We start from the raw sequence: 21589 nt of genomic DNA, 5'->3' as shown, positions 1-21589 counted from the left end.
TTATTGCTTTTTAGCATATTTGTATTCAAAGATCAATAAAAATTTTAATGCTATTTAACTGCTTTATTTTGTTCCTAATTAATTGTTATGTAACTTTCTCTGTACATATTAGCATGTCTCCTGCAATTTTATTATATAATTATATAATAATATGCAATATATATATTATATGAATGTACATATATGTATATAATGAACATGAATTACATAAATTTCTGTAACTTTATGCCCATCGTAACCTGGATGAGCTGTTGCTCTTAGGTTACATATACGATTGTTCAGCATTTTGTACCATTATAGGAAGCTTACAAATAAATTTTACTAGTTAAAAAAAAAAAAAAAATCTACCCTACGGTTCTTCTTTATGAACTGGGCAATAACATCATAAAAAGTTGATTGTAACTTAATTTTCCTAAGCAACATGCACACTTGTAAAGGCTGCTGAAGCTCGCTGGCTAGAGCTACGTTGACTGCATATGACCTGTGGTTTAAGCAACAGAATGAGACGCGTGAAATGGCTATGCACGTGCATGAAATCACAGTGCCGCTGCAAGGACCTGTAAGCTCCTACAACCGAGCAAGCCAAGGTAGCTTTGACTAGACAAGCAAGCATCGGCTTCGATACACAACGTAAAGCTCAGTTATTACCGCGCAAGCTTAAGATATCTTAAGCCTAAATGGAATGCTTATAAATGCATGCATTTATTAACAAATAAATAGTACGTCTTTCTCAATTAATGAGCTTGTGCAGCAAGCATGGAGAATTCGCCACTGTAATGTACAATAAATTAACAACTTCCTGCAGGTGAGTTTCACGTTTAAAAAAAAAGTATTTTAATTTATTGCAAATTAACAACATAAGTTATCCATTTTGGTCGATAGAAAATTTAAAGTAGCATTTAAGATATTGTAATCAGTTTAATTTTAAATGATATTTTGTGCTTGTAAGTTCTGTTTATAACATGAAAAAAAAAAAAAAAAAAGATAAAGATCCAGTATATTTAGTAAATTATATGATGTAAAAAATTACAATGGCTTCAAAGCTTTCATCTTGCCAAATAATATTTGGCAAGATAATATATGCCATTTACAAGCTTATAAATAATGTTATTTGAGTAAACAGCTGTGTAATTTAGCTATTCATTGCATACTTTTTTTTTTTACTCTTAATCTTTGTTCTAGTTAAAAGGCATATTTTACTTCATAGTGGTTTATGTTGATGTAATAAATCTTATCTTTTTTTAGCTGTGATTACAGTTAATGTGTTTGTTTAGATGCTACGTAAAAGTGTAGAAACTCGAGATTGGCTCAATACTATTGAACCAAGAAATGTTCGAGCTGTTATGAAGAGAGTTGTAGAAGATGTAACAGCCATAGATGCTCAAGTAGGTCAACTCTATGAGGAAGGAGTTCGCAAAGAACGTAGCAGTGATTCTAGTCGACGTACATATCCATGTAGTGCTGGTAAACCCCCACGTTCAAATTGGAGTGCCTATGGGCCGAGGTTTGTATCGATTTTTATCATTATGTGATAGTTATTTTACTGTAACTGTGGAAGATAAATTGTGGACTTTTCCTCCCATTTTACTACCCAGGGTTTCTCAAACTGTGTTCCGCGGAAGGTGAATAGGTGTTCCGCGAGAAGTTCTGGAATTTGTCATTTTAGTTTTCTAAGCATTTTTCATGAATAAATATATTTTAGTAGAAATATTCTGAGGAGAATAATATTCGTGAATATGTAAAAGCCCAGACCCAGAATGCCTAATAACATCTGTGTATTGTTAATTTTCACACATCGAAAATTTTCAACATTTGGGAAAGGGAATAGCTGTTTATGAGCGGTCATAAAAATTGCCTGCAAGGGGATTATAACAATGGGTGGCGTGTTCTCAAAACTGAAGGAAATGACATCTGTGTAGCAAATGTCAGTGACAAAGCGGCATATTTTTAAACATGGAAATATTTGTGAATTATCGTTAATTTTCACACATCGAAATCTTTCAACAATCGGGAAAGAGAGCACCACCGTTTATGATCGATCATAAAAATTGGCTGCAAGCTGATTACAACAATGGGCAGCCTGTTCTCAAAACTGAATGAAATAACATCTGTGTTGCAAATGTCAGTGACCAATTAGCAAGGAAGTATAAAGAAAAGTTTTCCACTGAAATTGAAGATCAAGGTAGTCTGTATCCGGTTCTCTAATCTATTAATACTGAATACTTTCTTCGCATGTTCGTATTGCAATGTGTTAGTGCTTGTTCTGAAACCAGAGTGTCATGATTTTTTTAAAAGTAATAAGAATACAGATTTAAATTCTAATATACATATGTACATCTCCAGGATGTACAAAAGGAGGGGAAAACTACCAGCACACAGGAGAAAAAGTCTGCATTCGCTCGTAAGTACTTATAATAATATTATAAATATATTTGATCAGAATGGGATATGTCAATGAAAAGCAGCACAAATTAATTTAATGATGGTTTAATTGATGTTTAATTAATTATCAATTATTAAGTAATAATTACTTAATTATTAATTAATGATGAAAAGCAGCTAAATTACTAATTAATTATTAATTAATACATTACAAAATAACCAAGGTGTTCCGTGAAAATTTCAGGATTTGTGAAGTGTTCCGTCGTAGAAAAAGTTTGAGAAACCCTGTAACTACCTATCTCATCATATTCAAATAAGTAGTTTTATTAGGTTGGGGTTATGTTGTAAAAATGTTATTTTCGTCTGACAAAATAAACATTTTAATGAATTTATATCATTATTGTATATACCATGTATAACAAGCTCATCCAGTATATGCCAAAGTGCATAAATTATGAGTTTTAAAGACATTCTTTCTAAATATCACTATTTTCTGATCATAATGATCTTCAAAACAAACCGATTGCTTTAGTGATATTGCTTAATTCCATATATAAACTGAGATTTCCTCTTATAGAGAAATATAACCTAACATACGGTAATTTGTGGAGCATCGAGCATCTAACCTTTGAACAGTTGACTTTTTAAGCCTACAACTTTATCTTACGTTAGCTGGTCTATCTTTGCTAAATATATTATTATTATTACATGACACCTCCAAGGAGTCCAAAGTCTCATCAAGGGAGGGCACCTACTCTACAACTCTCCATCTCTACCACTCAATCCACCAACTACAGCGAACCACAACTACCATCATCATCTACACAATGCTATCTACTGCCCACCCACCACCACTAGTATTTTCACAGACAATTATGAACACCCATGCCCACGATAGGATTCAAACCCACAGTGGAAAATAAACTTCCAACATCTTTCTCTAAATCCAGAGTAATTTAATAATAAGGTGGTTAGGCTATAATAAATTAGTTTAATCCTTTATCCAAGTGTAAGCAAACAAAGTTTGCACTTGAAATATCTTCAGGACTGAGGCAACTCATGGTAAAGGTGGACCAAGCTCTCATCACTCCTTGTCTTAGTATCTCCCTTCCTTGTTATGCATTAAGGGAAGGGCCACAACCCAGACTAGTTTCGACCTTTATTGAGGTCTCTTCAGAGACCTCAATAAAGGTCGAAAAGACCTCAATAGGAGTGTTGGTAGCTTGCTCCACCTTTGCAAGGAGTGTCCTGGTGTTGTACCACCTTACCCTAGTCCTGAAGATACTTTCAGGTGCAAACTTTGTTTGCTCACACTTGGATAAAGGATTAAACTAAATTTATTATACTCTAACCAAGTGAAAAATAAACTTTCAACATCTTTCTCTAAATCCAGAGTAATTTATTAAAAAAGGGTGGCACACCATTTGGCAACTCCTATAGGTGGAGATGACCTGCTAATGCTTCTGCCTGGTATCTCCACTTGGGCCTGGCTCCCACTGAAGAGACCTCAATAAAGGTCGAAACTAGTCTGGGTTGTGGCCCTTCCCTTAATGCATAACATTAGACATATCCGCAAGGAGATGTGTTTTGCATTATGGGAGATACTGAGATAGGAGTGTTGGTAGCTTGCTCCACCTTTGCAAGGAGTGCCCTGGTGTTGTACCACCTTACCCCATTCCTGAAGATACTTTCAGGTGCAAGCTCTGTTTGCTTACACTTGGATAAAGGATTAAACTAAATTTATTATAAATTTATTATAGTCTTTTGGCTGGAGAGCAGATATGCTACCCACTCAGCCAACCTGGCCGGCAGTTCTCTGCGGTTGTACTAGAGGTGTAGTGATCATGGTTGTTTGAAAAATTAATAATTGTATAATATTCATTTGAATATCACATTAGCTGTGTAGCAATTAATTCTGAAATTTTTTTTGTTTGTTCGACAATGACCACTATTTCCATTTATTATTATTATTTTTTTAAAGTTAATGTGAAAGATCGGTTTACAGAAAAAATGAATTATAAAAGCAATCTTTATATTTCAACAGCTTTTAAAACCCATTATTCACTGCTAATTAATTTCAATGCAGTAATTAATTACTGCACATCATTTTGTGCAGTAATTTGAAATTGAATTGTGTTTGTTTTCATAATGCAAAATCATCATTTTCAAAATTTCTCTAAGGCTTATTAATTTTTATGGCTATTTTGTCTATTTTTGTTTAGGAGTACCCCTTGAAATTTTATCTATAATACCAGGTGGCCATAAAATAACTTTCCCTTTTTGGAGGCATCTGTAGCTAAAACCAATAAACAGAATGAGACCAAATTTTATATTGAGACCTTTGAAGGCATGGGGAGATGATTTCTGCAAAAAAAAGATTTAGTACCAAAAGTCGCCGAGAGGGGAAATTTTGGCACTAGGGGGAGCCAAAAAACAAGCAGATAATTACATTAAAGGCAGATAAAATGGAATAATAACATTTCGATGGTGTAAGCGACAGCCACATCACTCATTCCAGCTGGATATGTGGCGCATTACAATGATAATAAGAATAATAATAATTAAACTAAAACAACAACATGCGAGAGACATAGAAATTAATGTAGTGATTCATCAAAATCAGGACCACATACACGATTTTCAATGTGCTGAATTTTCTTGTGTACAATAAATTGCATCTGGTGTACAACATGCTCTACAGCTGGGCGTAAGGAGTCGGACTGGATGTTCATAACAGCCCGTTTTATGTTCTCTTTCAAGACATGCAAGTTGGGAACGCCCCCAACATACACAACGGATTTCAAATATCCCCATAGCCAGAATTCAGATGGAGTGATGTCTGGGGCTTGAGACAGCCATGCCGTCGGAAAGAACTGACTGATGATCCTCTCATTACTGAAATGCTGGTGTAAAAGGAGCTGTACTCAACGTTCAATGTGTGGCTGTGTACCATCCTCCATAAAAAGTATATGGAGTCCAAACATTGTCTTTGCTGCAATACAGGAATAACAAAATTTTCCAGCATTCGTCGATAAATCTCTCCAGTAATGGAGCAGGTTAAAGGACCTGTAGGGGTAATACGCTCAAAAAAGTATGGTCCTATTATGAAATCAGCTGTGAAGCCACACCACACGGTTACTTTTGGAGGATGCAGTGGTACTTGCTGGATCACTTGGGGATGTTCAGATGCCCAAATTCTGCAGTTGTGAGTGTTGACCCATTCAGATAAAGATAAGCCTCATCACCCCATAATATTCTCCAATGCCAGTCATTGTTGACCTCCATTCAGGCAAGAAACGTTAACACGAAGGTCATACACTTATCATAATCTGTGATAGTTAGTGCTTGCACACGACTGAACTTATACGGATAGAAGTGAAGCATTTTCGTAAGATTTTCAAGACTGTACCATAAGCCATATCAAGTTGGCGAGCTATGGCACGAGTGGACCAGTACTGGTCCCTGGACATGCTTGGACCAGTATTGGTCCCTGTGTTGTCAAACACTGCAGTAGCAACGTCTGTTACTGTCTCTTCTTGCACTGCTTTCCATCCTCTGCCAGGTCTAACTCCTAGTAATCCAGTTTCTTCAAACTTCTTAATCATAGCTCTCAGTACTACAGCTGACATAGGACCTGTACGCAGGTTATGAAACCTTCTAAATTCCGAAGGGTCACTATGGCATTGCACTGTTTAAGGTAAAACAACTTAACAAGTAAAGCATGCTGAGGCAAGGTAGGACTCATGTTGAGCACAATTCGTCAGTCATTTGAATAACTGCCTGAAAGTTCCCAATCCCTTTTTAAGTGGAATTGGTGGTTCTGCTATCACGTATGCACAGTAAAATTTGCATAATCCTTTTTACCTGTGTTTACTGCAAATATTTGATTGCTTTTGGCTCTGTTGGTGCCAAAATTTCCCCTATCGGTGACGTTTGGTACTAAATCTTTTTTTCAGGAATTCATCTCCCCATGCCTTTGAAAGTCTCAATAAAATGTGATTGATCTCATTCTGTGTATTAGTTTTAGCTATAGATACCTCCAAAGAGGGAAAGTTAATTTATGCCACCCTGTATAAAATAAAATCCAGAATATATACTATATATATAAAATACAGAATTGTATATTATATTATAGATAATAAATTATCTATAATATAATATAATACAGAAATAATATCTATCTTTCTCTAAGGCTTTTTATAGAAGAATCATGCACATTGCAATTGGCTTTATGTTTATAAAGTTGACTCCAACTATACCAAACCTACAGAGACTATAGGAATAGTTTGATTTAGTAAATTTTCTTTATATAGCATTGTGCATTATGTTCCTTTTGTCAACCCCCCACCCCCATACACTAAATTACTATAGTGAGCAATTTGCTATAATGTTTTGTTTCAACTGTATACTAAAACTTGAAAGAACTGCAAGCAATTTCTTACCACATAAGATTTTGATACAGGCAAAAGTAGGAAACTGACATCATGTCCAAGCGATAATTGTTTTTTTTTGCTCTTAACAAAACTATTGTCTAACATTTTTTTTAACTTTCTGCTTCTTACTTCTTTAATAGTTTTGTTGCATTGTTACTAATGGAAATGCTAATTTTCTTATATGTGTATTTTTAGTATAAAAATAAAGAAAAAATTTTAATTCTTACTTTTTTTTTTTTTTTTTTTTTTTTTTTTTTGTCAAGAAGCAGTCAGCTGTTCCAAACTGAATTCTCCTTATCCTGATTGCATTTCTGATTGCTCTTGAAGATTATGCTTTAACATGACTTTTTTTTTTTTTTTAGTCTTTCCTATTTCACTGATATCTGTTGTGCAGTTCAAAAATTAGCCCATATTCAACCTGATCTTAAGATTCCTAAGAAGGAAAATAGATCTTCATTATTAGATTACTATCCAGTTTTTTTTTTTTTTTTTTCTGGTTTCAGTTATTTCTAAAATAATGGAGAAACTTATCAGTCATTTTCTTTGCAACCTGGAAACCTTTCAACTAATAGATGTTTGCCAGTATGGATGGATTCTGCCATTGCCCATCAAAAGGAGACTTTCTAACTTAAGACCTTTGGAAAAATGCCGTAGAAAAAAGTTTCAGAAATTTCAAGTAGTTGCTCTTGATATCTCTTAGACATCTGATTATGTTTAGCGCAAAAGTCTATTAACCATACTCTTAATCATATGGTCAGCCTTCTGACTTCTATTAGGTTGCTAGGTTTCTTTCTTGTCTTTATTCTGAAACTCTGCAATTAATTCTAATGTTGTACAAGTCTCCATTGCCAGCCATTTTCTAATTTATTGCATAACCAGTCCACAGTTTTGCTGATGTTAGTGCATTACACTCCTCTTTTTCATTTGACAACTTTTGCATTACACAAATCCACAAACCTCGTTCACATTTTATAATAAGGTGACAGCAGAATTGAATAAAGGAAATGGCTGTACTATGATACTGCTGGAATTTTGAAAGGCATTTGACAGAATGCTGCATTATTACATAAGTCGGAGTAAATGGGAATGGATATGAGATAGGTTGCATTGATAGGGGATGGGGTGGCTGATAGACATCAGAAGGTGGTGTATATGATGCACTGGAATCACGGTAAATGAAGGTGACTAGTGGTACTAGGACCACTACTCTTTAATTTGTACATTAATGATATAGCAGGAGATTTGAGGGGAGGGGGAATATTCAGTTGTTTGCTGATGATGCAAAACTGGAGAGGGCAATAGTTGATAAAGGTGATGTAGATATCTTGCAGGATGATTTAAATTAATTGGCAGTGTTGGCAAAGGACAGTGGTTATCAATTTAATGTTGCAAAATGTAAGATAATGCACTTTGGAATGAAAAGATTACATACTTCGTATCATATTGAGATGTACTAGATTACAGGAAATTGATGAGGATAGGGATCTGGGGATAGAGATTTGAAATTCAGAGGCTATTTTGCCAACTCTTGCAATATGTTGAACACATTGACCAGTACAGATAGGGAGGTTATTATGCCTCTTGTAAGGCTACGATTCATCCACATGTTGACTGCTGTTGCACAGGTTTGGTTACCTGCACTTCTTGATTTCAATCAATCTTATAGAATCCTTTTAGTAACTTATAAGTTTCTGCCATATCCTCTGCCTGTCAGCTAAACTCTACAACCCATACTCCTTCAATCTATCCTCATAGAGTACATTCACAAACCTGTCACGAGTCTATAAGATTGACACAAAAGATGGAATACATGGGGCATAGGGGAAAAACAAGGGGTCACACTTGAAAGTTGTCTAAGAGTGTGGTTAGTAAGATTGTACAAACTAGGTTCTTTACTAATAGAGTACTGAATGAGTGGAATGGATTGCTGGCATCCTAACAGTGAATAAGTTTAAGGAGATGTTTGATAAGTATTGTGTTAATGGATAGTGGGGGTCTCCTGCAATGAGTCTCTTGACTCCATGGAGTACCTGCATAAATAATGATAATAAAAATTTCTGAAATATCAAATTTTTTATACCCTAAATTCTGGTTAGCAAACCATATTTTCAGTGGGTTTTTAATAACTGAGTTTTACTGGCCAAATTAACTGGCCTTTATTTGTTGGAAAGAGAACGCACACTTCAGTTTTGTGTCATAAAGTTATTTTTTCATAGCCAAATAGTTCCAACTTGAAACTTTCAGAATTGACCAAAGAGCATATAAAATATATAACTTTGGCATCAGAGCTGCTTTAAGACTACAAATTCTGCTGGTAGCTTCTATATTTGCTTTTGTTTAGTACAGTGGTATCTCACTAATCCAAACCTCGTTAGTCCGAACCCTCCAGTAATCTGAACTGCAGTTTGAAGAAAAAAGTTTTATTTATTACGTACTATTATTTTTTGTACTATTATTTTTATTTAATAATTATTATTTTAACTATTATTATTTATTTTATTATTATTACAGTACAGTATTTTTTTCATACTGTCAATTGTACGGTTATATTGGAGGCCTATTTTGATGTATTGTGTTTCACGTTTGCTTTTTTTATACTGTACAGTACTGTATTGTCGGCATGAATCACAAATATATACAAAAAGAAGAAATTCAAAATGTGCATAATTTGATTAAAAATATAAATCCAGATGTTGAAATTTCACAAACAGATATTACTGAATGGATTACAGGTAGAACCGAAAGTGAATTCGAAATCAAATCAGATGCTGAAATTATAAATATGACGATACAGAAGGAATTAGAAGACGATGATGACGATAAAGAACGCAAAGAAAAAAAAAGTAAAACATGAAGAGGCAGTTGACAGTTTTAACGTGTGTATAGAATGGGCTAAGCAGAATGATACGCCATTCCACAAAATTTTATTGCTAATGCAGCTCCGAGAAGAAGCATTCGAAAAAAGTTTAGCTTCCAAGACGCAAAAGAAAATCAGTGACTTTAAATAAAAAAAAAACTTTTTTTGTGTGTTATTTTGTGAAACTTTTTTGTGTTGTGTACAAGAAAGTGATATTTTTTACTCAAATTAAGTTATGCAGTTGTGCAACTATGCAATTTTATTAAATCAGAATCCTCAACAATACAGGTACTATATATACAAACTAAATTTTTTACTAAAATAAACTTGTATTATTTTTTAAGTTTTGCATTACAGTACAGTAGCTTTTTTCTATCAGTTACTTCGTTTATTTACAGAATTAAATTGATGTACCATTAGAATCTGATTATTTTTGTCTTAAATTCTAGTTATTGTTGCCTCTTGGGCAACAATAACTAGAATTCGCTAATTCGAACTTTTCGCTAAACCGAACGAGCACAGTTTTTATTTGTTCGGATTACTGAGATACCACTGTATTTAAGATTTCACTAGCCACAACAGTTTCTAACTGTTGTTTCTCATCGCAGATCTCATATGAAGGCATAAACTCACTTCTCAATCCCATAGTCCACTTATGAAAAATACACCTTTCTTATATGTCATTGCTGTGTTATTGAGAAGTGGGTTTTTATCCTCAAAGTTTCTGATTGGTCTTTGATGAGAACCAGCAGTTATGAAACATCTGTCAGGGCCATTGAAACTTTAACATAGACTGTTCGACAGAATTTGTCTTCTTTTAGGTAGTGGAGCACCAAAGCAAAAGCTGAAAAGTTTTGACTGTTTAGCTCTGAGAAAATAATGGATTTTAATATCCTTTCATTTCAATAATTCATATTATTTTTCATATTTAAAAAAAATTGACAATATCATAAGATTTGGGTTTTATCCAAACTTTTTTTAACATAAGCATGCTACAAATATCACTTCTTCTTCATCAAAAAAATTAGGTTTTCTCTTCTGTTCAAGGTATTATTGTATCTGTTAACTGTATACGAATTAGCTGTTCTCACATCTGGGGGTGATGCCTAAGAAATTCCTAAAAATACTTGACAATACGGAAAGAACAATTAGGTTGATTATTGACCCATCTTCCACATTTCTTTCCACTCTTTCACATGTTCAATTCCTGCTACTTGTTTCTAAAAATATTTCTGTGCTCTGACCACTGTTAATCAGAATAGACATTAGTAATTCCTTCACTCTGTTCTAAATCTGTTTAAAGCATGCAAATATTCAACATTCCTTCAGAGTTCATCTCCAAACTCACACACTGCTGATTTCATATCTAATGTTAATAAAGCTTCTTTTTTCTTTTCAAATTTTTGGTCATGTCACCCATAGTATTAATGCACTATATGATAAACAATCTCTTGTGGATTAGATTGTCGTTTAAAAATAAAAAAACATATGCTTACTGCTTGCTTACTGATTCTTTGGTAATGTTTCTTAAATAAAATATTTAAAAAAATATAAAAAAATAATTTAAAAAAATCTTACACCTTGTTTTTATTTTCCATGTGAAATAAGAATTAACACAGTTCTTTCAGCCATTTTCACCATTAGCTACAGTCAGAGGCATAGCTAGGGAGGGGCAGAGGAGGCAGTCCACCCCAGGCAGCACTTTGAACCTTTTTGAACTTTTGCAGTTAATTTTAAAATACAGTCTCGAGAACTCATTCCCAAATATTGTAATTCTACTGGGAATTTTCCTCACAATTGCTGTAAGTGTTGCTAGTTGTGAGAAGAGTTTTTCTAAATAAAATTGATTAAGAATTACCTACATTACTATGAAATAGACTTCGGCAATGTAATCTACGATTTTGCTAACAGAAAAGCAAGAAAAATAACATTTTAGAATGTTGAAATTAAAGTTTTACTTCAAAAATAACATAGTGTTTTAATTTATTTCCCTATACATTGTTTTGACTTTTTGTAGTATCTTTGGTGTGTATTGAGAGGGGTGGCAAACTCAGGGATCGCCTCGGGCGGCAAAAGCTTTAGCTACACCGAAGACTAAGCCATTGACTATCAGTGATTTTGGTGGCAGTGGGATGAGAGTACATTAGACAAGTACCGCCATTTTTGAACCTTAATCTTAACACTCATATCATTGTATGAAATATTGCAAATTTTTTGTTGATTTTTCTGACATGTTGGTTTCAAAATCTGAGCTATCAGGAGAAAAGCTTACTTGCCTGTGCAAAATTGACTAAAACTCTAGAACTGATAAAAAAAAAAAATAATAATAAATAAATAAAATAAATAAAGAATTTTAAAAAATGGACTTAGACAAAATTCATGAAGTCATTGATTCTGGCTGTCTAGCATTACAGTACAAGAAGCATTGTTACAAAAGGCACCCAGAAAATAAATGAATCAGTTTTGTTCATAATAGTTTTATATTGTAATTACACCAATAAGCATTTTAATTTTTAATTGGCACTTTATTATAAGAATACAATAAATTATGAGTCATTTATTATATGTAATAAATGATTCATTAAGGTAATGTGAAATCAAATAGTTGTTTTTAGATTAATTTTGATGGCATTTGTGGAATAATAATAATAATAATCATCATCATCAAATTCCTGATATCTTCCCTCAAGGCATGTACAGGATATGATAGTACTACATGAGAAACTTACATTATGACTAACTTCTTATCTACTATTTTCCTCCAAATAAATCTGTTACCTATAAATTAAAGATACCAAGAAATTATATTCTTGGTTGAATCCTTTAACCAAATGTAAGCAAACAAGTTTGTGCCTGAACTATTTTCAGGACTGGGGCAACTCATATAAAGAAGCTAATGACTTCACAACACTTGCCTTGGTATCCCATAATGCAAAGCACATATCCTTACGGACATGTATAATGCTGTGCATTATTGGAAGGGTTACTACCCAGACCAGTTTCGACCCTTATTGAAGTCTCATCAGTGGGAGCCAGATCCAGAGGAGATACTATGGTTGAAGTAATGCAGAAGTCATATTTTCGTATACGACTAGCCAAAAGGTGTCACACCTTATTATTAAAATAACCCAGATTAGAGATAGTTGTGAGTTTTTCCACTTGGTTATACTTTAAATTAAAGATACCAAGAAATTATATTCTTGATTTAATCCTTTATCCAAGTGTAAGCAAACAAGTTTGCACCTGAACTATTTTCAGGACAGGGAAAACTCATATAAAGAAGCTAATGACTTCCCATTTCTTACCTTAGTATCCCATAATGCAAAGCACGTATCCTTATGGACATGTATACCCTTCCCATAAGCTATGCATTATGGGAAGGGTCTTCTGCATTACTTCAACTATAGTATCAACTCTGGGTTTAGCTCCAACTGATGAGATCTCAATAAAGGTCGAAACTGGTCTGGGTAGTGACCCTTCCCATAATGCATAGCATTATACATGTCCATAAAGATATGTACTTTGCATTATGGAATACCAAGGCAAGTGATATGAAGTCATTAGTTTCTTTATGCGAGTTGACCCAGTTCTGAAAATAGTTCAGGTGCAAAACTTGTTTGCTTACACTTGGATAAAGGATTAAACCAAGTATGTAATTTCTTGGTATCTTTAATTTATAGTATAATTAAGTGGAAAAACTTACAATAATCTGTTATTTCTCAAGATTCCAACATTATCAGATCTTATATTTCTGTCTTCTAATGCACTTTTTACCATATCAATCCATGTATATCTTGGTCTTCCTCTGGGTTTTTTTTCTTGCCAACCTGGCAGAGGACACTTGTTTTGCTAATCTTTCCTCTCCCATTCTATTTAAGTGGCCATACCACCTGTGATTAGCTCTGCAAACACATTCCTGGATGCCAATAATGTCCAGTTCTTTCCTAATATCCTCGTTTTTAATATGATATTGCCATTGATGCCATCTCTTCACGTTCCTAATCTTTCTCAGGACTCTCACATCTGCAGTCTCTAGTCTCTGGTCAAGTGTTTTACTTTCGACCCAGCTCTCAGATCATAAGTTAAAATTGATTTGAACACTGTCTTGTATACAGCTAATTTAGTGTTTTGACTAATTTCTCTCTTATTCCATATAAATTTATTCAGTTGACTTCCTACCATACCAGCTTTATTGATTCTGTTGTCTATTTCCATATTTAATTTACTATTTTCACTAAAAATAGTACCTAAGTAGCTCAGATGTTTTACTTGTTCTACAAGTTCTCCATTCACAATGTAGTTGATATTTTCAATGCTTCTTCCTATTTTCATTGTCTTTGTCTTGTTATTGCTGACCTTCATACCAAATCTATTACAACAGTTATTCAATTTAGTCAGAGAATCATGCAGACTTGTACTGGATTTATTTAGAAGTATAACACCATCCGCATAAAGCAAAGAGCAGAAATTAACAATCCCAACTTTGATATCAGGCTTAATACTACTTTCCTTCATAATGTGATCCATATAGATAATAACAGAGAGGATAATGTACATCCTTGTCTGACACCAGATTTAATATCAAACCATCTTCCTTTACAACTCAAATAAAGACTAAATATGTATTGCTTGATATAATGCCCCATTGACACCATATAACTGTAGGTTTTGAATAGCTTCTCTCTTGGTACCTTGTCATATGCCTTTTCCAGATCTACGAAACTTAAATACAGATCTTTGCTATATTCCCATGATTTCTCAACTATGTGTCATAAAGTACAAATCTGATCCAGACAGCCTCTATTTGGCCTGAATCCAGCTTGTTCGTCTCGAAGCTTCCTTTCCACAATCCTTCTCAACTGTTTCTCAAATATACTTGCATAAATCTTGCCAGGAACACTCAGCAAGGAAATATCTTTGTAATTTTCACAATTTTAGTTTTATTTCCCTTTTTATATATGGGTACTATGAGAGCTCTACTTCAATCATCTGGAATTCGTCCTTCTGTCCAGGCCTTTTGAACTATGCAGTGCAGCCACTGTAAGATTTTTTTTACACCTCCATACTTGAGCATTTTTGGTCGAATATCATTTACTCCTGCTGCCCTTCCACATTTCAGACTTTAGATTGCTTTTTCTACTTCAAGTATGGATATGTATTCCTGATTGCATGCCTGTTGAGTGTTTTTTATTACTGTGCTGTCACTGACTTTTGTTTAGCAATTTTTCGAAGTAATTACTCAATACATCAAGGATATCTCTTTCACCAGTTTTTATGTCACCTTTATCATCTCTAATTCCTTTTACATCACTCTTTCCTCCATTTCTGAGCATTTTCAACAACCTCAGGATCTTGTTACCTTCTTGATATTATTTTCGATGTTCTTACTAAAGTCTTCCCATGACTTTTGTTTAGCTAGTTTTACATAGTGTTTTCTTACATTTGTCTCTGTATTCTCTAAGAACGCAAGCTGACTTAGGACGAATGCCAGGAATAATGGAGTTCTGATTTTTCTATCCTTGCAGACAACCTCACTACATGCCTCTCTGTCTGAATCAATCAATGTTTTCTTCAGGATTTGGCATTGAATCCCCAAGGTTTGGATCCTGTTCTCAAACTCTTTCATTTTTTTCTTGAATAATAATAATTATTATTATTATGTGACACCTCCAGGGAGTCCAAAGACTCATCAAGGAAGAGTGTGCTAACAGCATCGAATGATTGAGCCATTAGTAGCAGAGGCTCAACCAATCTACCAACCTTTTATTCGCTTTAAAACTTTCTTACATGTTCTTCTTTTCAATATTATTGAAAATTTATCCAGAATTTTGTCATGTTGTACCATCATTTTATATCTTGGTTTAAGCCAATAAGAATACAGTTTGGTCAGCTGATTCCCAAATTGCCAGCCCATCCTCATTCGTTCAGTATCCAGGTAGTATCTAACAGGGTGCACCACAAGAAGGTGAGGATTGGACATTAGGTCAGAAGCCCTGGTTGGTTCTCTGCATTCTTTTAAAGGCTATATGAGGTCTCCTTTCTGTAATACAGCTTTGGCCCTGAAGAACTTTGTGGAATAATAATAACATTATTAAATTTATATAATAATTATTATATAAATTTAAAAAATAAACAATTTAAAAATTATATTAATATAATAATTTTATTATCATATTCTTGTGAATAGATGTGTATAATAAACAAATAGCTGTTTATATCAAAATCATAAGAAAATAAAAGCAGAAAAACATATGATAAGGGACTAATGATTAATTGTTTTGGTCATAAATGAAAATGACCAATTGAATTTCATACCATTGAAAATGGATTTGAAATGGATGTTTTCCCCCAACAACATATTGTCAACTGGTCATGGCTAAACCATTCAACCTTCAGTGATTCAATGCAACATGAAAAATAAAAGCAAAAGAAGTTTTTTCTACAATCAAATGCTTTTGACTTTGTCTTTTCAAATGGAGAGCAATCAGGTAATATTATATTAAATGTATATTATTAATCATTTTTCTGACAGTGAAAAAACTGAGAAAGATGTACAGAAAGGCTATGTAGAAAGGTAAATGGATAATCTCATTTCTGTATTTACTCTTTTACAATCGACAGTAAATGGAATCCTGCTTCCCTTTTCAGTTATTTATTGACAAAGAAAAGCATTTATACTACTAAATCCCCAGCAAACATTGAAACATTATAATAGCCACACTCAGCCATGCTAATACTATTTGGATTCAATAATTATCTGCAGTGCCCTTTAGTTTGAAAAATCTGGGTTTGAATCTCATCTAGGATATAAAGAACCTTTAGATGGGCTATTCAAGTGAAGGTTAATTAGACAGTCTGGTATTGAGGTGGAAGAGCTTTTGTCCCAAAAAACAGGCACACGAGCCAGATGAAGATAGGCATAATACGATGTTTGAAAAGTTTGGTAAAAAAAAATAAGTTAAAAACTTTTTTTTTTTTTGGAAAAAAATCACCTTTATTTGCAACATAGTCTCCATTGAGATCTGCACATTTGGTCCACTGAGTTTCCAATTTTTCATCCCATCTAAAACATCGGGTTTGTCAAATTGTGCAAAATAGTCATTGACAGCCTTGTTGACATCGTTGTTCAAAGAAAATTTTTTCCCACTGAGCCAAATTTTTAAGTTTGGGAATAAGAAGTCACGCGGAACAAGTCCGTAGAATACAGTGGATGTGGAACCAATTTGAACCTCAATTCATGCACTTTTGCTATTGCGACAGCTGATGTGTGGGACAGTGCATTGTCATGATGAAAGAGCACTTTTTTGTGTGCCAATCTTGGCCATATTTTCTTCAGTTCTTCTTTTAAGCAGTCCAACAATGACACATAATAGACTCCTGTTATTGTCTTACCCTTTTCCATATAGTCTATCATGATAATTCCTTGGGAATCACAAAAAACAATGGCCATCACCTTTCCAGCTGACAAAACAGTCTTTGCTTTTTTTGGTGCTCTTTTGCCAGGCATTGTCCACTGTTTTGATTGCTGCTTGGACTTAGGTGTGTAGTGGTGGATCCAAGTTTCATCTAGTCACGAATCAAAGCAAAAAATCCTGCGAATTGTTATTAAACATCACCAAACACTGCATTGAAATGTCTTTTTGCATGTGTTTTTGATCGACAGTCAACAATCGTGGCACTTATCGGGCACACAGGTTTTTCATGTGCAATTTTTCATGCAGGATATTATACACCCATTCAGATGAGATGCCTATAATCTCAGCAATCTCGCACACTTTCACTCGGCAGTCTTCCATAACGATACCATGGATTGTCAATCATTTCCTTCAAAGTGACTTCAGTTGGGCGTACTTCATCTTTGATGGACTTATGACCACGTTTAAACTCATTTATGCAAGAATAAATAGTCTTTAATGCTGGTGTAGAGTTCCCATGAACTGCATCTAACTCAGCTTTGATCTATGCGGCTGTCCACTTCTTCAAATAAAACTGCTTTATCACTGCACGAACTTGTTTTTCTCCATTTTTATGAAAAATGTGAACACGTTCATTTTAAATGTTTATTTTTATTATTTTATTAAAAATCATTTTAAATTTTAGCCACACGTCACACGTGGCTAAAATTTTGCCAGGGGTTATGAAAAAGATGATATGTGCCTACACTGGTATGAATAAACAAATTGTGTCGCCGTCTATTGGAAATTTACCAAACTTCAAACAACCCTCATAGGTTCCATGTTGCTTGTGACAGTAAATCAACTTAATAAGGATTTAATAATCTTGAAAACAGATATGAATTACTTAAGTATAAAGAGCTAATAAGCTTCATTTCGGCAATGAAAACATTACTTAAATTAAGGGGATATTAAATCCCGCATAGTTTTAAAACCGAATAAGAAACTCAAAGATCAGAATCAGAGAGTTTCTTGCCGATTATAGTAAACTATAAAGTATCGACGACACTAGCGTTAGCCAATGCAAGTGATCCTAGTACGTAGTACAATACCAGGCAACTCGTTGCAAAGGTGGAGGAAGTTCAGATCGCTATTCTTAGGTATTTTCCATAATGTAAAAACACATTTCCTAGGAAATGTAATAGCAATCTGAACTTCCTCCACCTTTGCAACGAGTTGCCTGGTATTGTACTACGTACTAGGATCACTTGCATTGGCTAACGCTAGTGTCATCGATACTTTATAGTTTACTATAATTGGCAAGAAACTCTCTGATTCTGATCTTTGAGTTTCTTATTCGGTTTTAAAACTATGCGGGATTTAATATCCCCTTAATTTAAGTAATGTTTTCATTGCCGAAATGAAGCTTATTAGCTCTTTATACTTAAGTAACTTAATGGTTGCACCTGTTTGGAAAACTCGTTCGCAGAGTACATAAGTTCTTTTCACTATACACTTTGGTATTAGGTCTAGCTACTCACTGATGAAGCCTCAAAAAAGGCTGAAACCGGTCTGGGTAGTGACCTCCCTCCATAATGTAATAACAGCACACATTTCCTAGGAAATGTGTTTTTACATTATGGAAAATACCTAAGAATAGCGATCTGAACTTCCTCCAGCTTTGCAACGAGTTGCCCGGTATTGTACTACGTACTAGGATCACTTGCATTGGCTAACGCTAGTGTCGCCGATACTTTATAGTTTACTATAATCGGCAAGAAACTCTCTGATTCCGATCTTTGAGTTTCTTATTCGGTTTTAAAACTATGCGGGATTTAATATCCCCTTAATTTAAGATATGAATTAGATGTTTTTCCTTTAAAAATAGAAACACATGTCAAATGGTTAAACTGTTCAACCCAGTGAACAATTCACTGCAACATGAAGTACTTTAGCTTTGGGTATTGATAGTTTCTACAGATTTTGCAAAAAAACAACCACCAGATAACTCTCGTGATCAAAGTGGCAAACCAAGTATCAACCACACATTTTTAAAATGCATCGCTGTTCTAAGTAACATGTGCAGGTATCACTTCAGTAGTACAGAAGAGTTAATCATTGTACTATGAAGAATCCTTTTTTGGACATATTATGTTATGCATTATAAATAAAAATAATGTACCTGTAATTTTTATTTATTTATTTTTTCATTAGCACTATAGATAATAGTCTTATGAGCAATATTCAGAAGTTGTTTTCTGAAAGAATTGAGATCTTCAGTACTGTAGACTTTTCTAAGGTATCTGTGATGACTGGAATCATTAAAATTAGCTTAAAGGTATTGTTTATGTCATTTTACATTTCATTTAAAATTTAATCTTTTAAATTTAATTTAGTATATCTTCTACAGATAACACTTTTGATAAAATATGATTTTTTGGGAAGTTGTATTTAAAAGTGCTATGTCCATTGTAAAGTATATTAAGTGTATTTAATATCTTTACCAGATGTGAATGGGAGAAAATCTACTATATTAAAGATGTAGTTAACATGTATTTGTATGATGAATTGTGTTAATTATAGTAATTAAAACTAATGGCCAGAATGATTGTAGGATTTGATTCCTCTGCTTTTGATATTCAGCTTAAAGAATTCTTGTTATTGTATCATATGAAAAATAATTTTGTTAACACGATGGTGAGTTAGCCGATCTCATACGGAGGTAGCAGGGTTTTTTCTCCCGGAAACTCAGGTTTTTCATCCCGCATACATACAAATCGGCCCTTCAGAACACACGCAATTTACAGACAAAAATTACTAGTTGTGGTGGTGTTGGAGGTGGGCGGTAGATGGCGTTGATTCGTAGTAGAGGTAAGGTGTAGAGACAGTTGAAGATGTCCTCCCGCGATGAGTCTTCGGACTCCTTGGAGGTAGCAGGAATAATAATAATTTTTTAGGCTGTGGAGAGGGTTCAGAGAAGAGTGACCAAGTTGGTGAGTGATATAAAAAATGCTCCCTACATTGATAGATTGAGAGCTTGTGGATTGCAGAGATTGGTTGATAGGCGAAGAAGAGGGGATATGATAGAAACATTCAAATTACTAAAAGGTTTTTATAGGATTGATGCAGGGGAAATGTTTCAGCTGTGTGATAGTGATGGAAGAACAAGAGGTCATCTCTGGAAATTAAAGAAGAGTGTGGTTAACAAAGGTGTCAGAACAAGGTTTTTTGCCTGGAGGGTGGTGAATGAGTGGAATTCATTGCCTGACTTAGTTGTGAGCTCTTCGTCTGTAAATGAATTCAAGAAGAGATATGACAGATATTGTTTTGCTAGTTTGGGTCTCCCGCGATGAGTCTACTGACTCCATGGAGATACCCATAATAATAATAATAATAATAACAAGAAAGTTTCCTAAATTACTGTTTGGACTTTGAACTTCTGATACGTGTGAGTTATGATTCTATTATATTGCATGTCATCAGAATTGCTACTATCCACAGAATATAATAAACTGACATTGATAGAAAGAATCACTGGGTTTTCACAATACAGAAATTCTCCAGATCACAGAGCATGAGATCCTGCTTTACTGCATTTTGCATGAATGTTAAAAATTGATATTGAGTTCAAATTTCAATTTACTCTGCCAGCCTGTTCATCTGCTCTCCAACAGACAGGCTGTGGATTCAAATTTCACTATGAGCACAGATCGTCGTCACCATCTAAGCAATTCAAGTATAGGCTTTTTATGTCCTATTTCTGCTTCGCAGATGAAGTTGGTCTTTCCATCTTAGTCTTGGACGTCGGTGATCTCTTCTTCCTGTAGGTTTATGTTTATATGCTAGTTTGGGAATCCTATTGTTATTCATCCTTTCTATGTAGTGTAGCCAATTTTGTTGATATTCTTCTATTTCTTGTACAATGGTCTTTGTATCTAATCGTTCTCTTATTTCTGTGTTTTTCTTTTTATCTAATCTAGTGAGTCCCAGGAGAGGTCTTAAAACTTCATCTGTGCTGCTTCCAATCTTTGTCTGTTTCTTTGTTTTAGAATACAGGTTTCACTTCCAAATTTGAGGGATGGTTTAGAGGTCATATGTAATCTTAATTGAGTTTCTTTATTGTTAAGTATAATTTTGACATTTTGAATGGTGTTTCCACACAATGCCATAGCTTTGTTTTTGTTTCAGATATTTTCATTTAAAACTGTTTGCTATTTCATTTAGATGGTTACAATTTGGAGTTTACCTTTGAATTTGAAATTAGTACTTGATCATCTGCATAAAGTATTGTGTTTAGCTATTTATTATATGTTAGTTTAATTCTATCTTGAACAGTTGCTTTCCATTCTTCTAGGATTCTGTTTATATAAATGTTGAATAGGATTGGGGATAAGCCGCAACCTTGTCTTACTCCTTTATTTATAGTTATAGGTTCTGATAATGTTCCATCTGCAAATTCGAAGCAAATTTTTGTTTCTCTGAATAGACTTTTTATGGCTTTAATTAATTGAGGAGGTATTTTA

The 21589-nt window shown here is 34.0% G+C and overlaps 1 protein-coding gene across 1 annotated transcript in view; it reads left to right on the top strand.

Annotated features, from left to right (window-relative positions):
* Window positions 1–21589, top strand: part of Vps51 (vacuolar protein sorting 51) — a 421027-nt gene that overhangs the window by 336094 nt on the left and 63344 nt on the right. The window contains exons 17-18 of the mRNA XM_090392235.1: window positions 1275–1504; window positions 19281–19404. Coding sequence (XP_090248361.1) covers window positions 1275–1504; window positions 19281–19404 — 354 coding nt within the window. The remainder of the gene's footprint in view (window positions 1–1274; window positions 1505–19280; window positions 19405–21589) is intronic.

The sequence above is a fragment of the Typopeltis vanoorti genome, chromosome 5 (genome assembly GCF_054136105.1).
Source record: "Typopeltis vanoorti isolate ZY-2024b chromosome 5, IOZ_Tvanoo_1.0, whole genome shotgun sequence".
NCBI lineage: Eukaryota > Metazoa > Arthropoda > Arachnida > Uropygi > Thelyphonidae > Typopeltis > Typopeltis vanoorti.
This window is presented reverse-complemented; position numbering and strand designations above follow the sequence as displayed.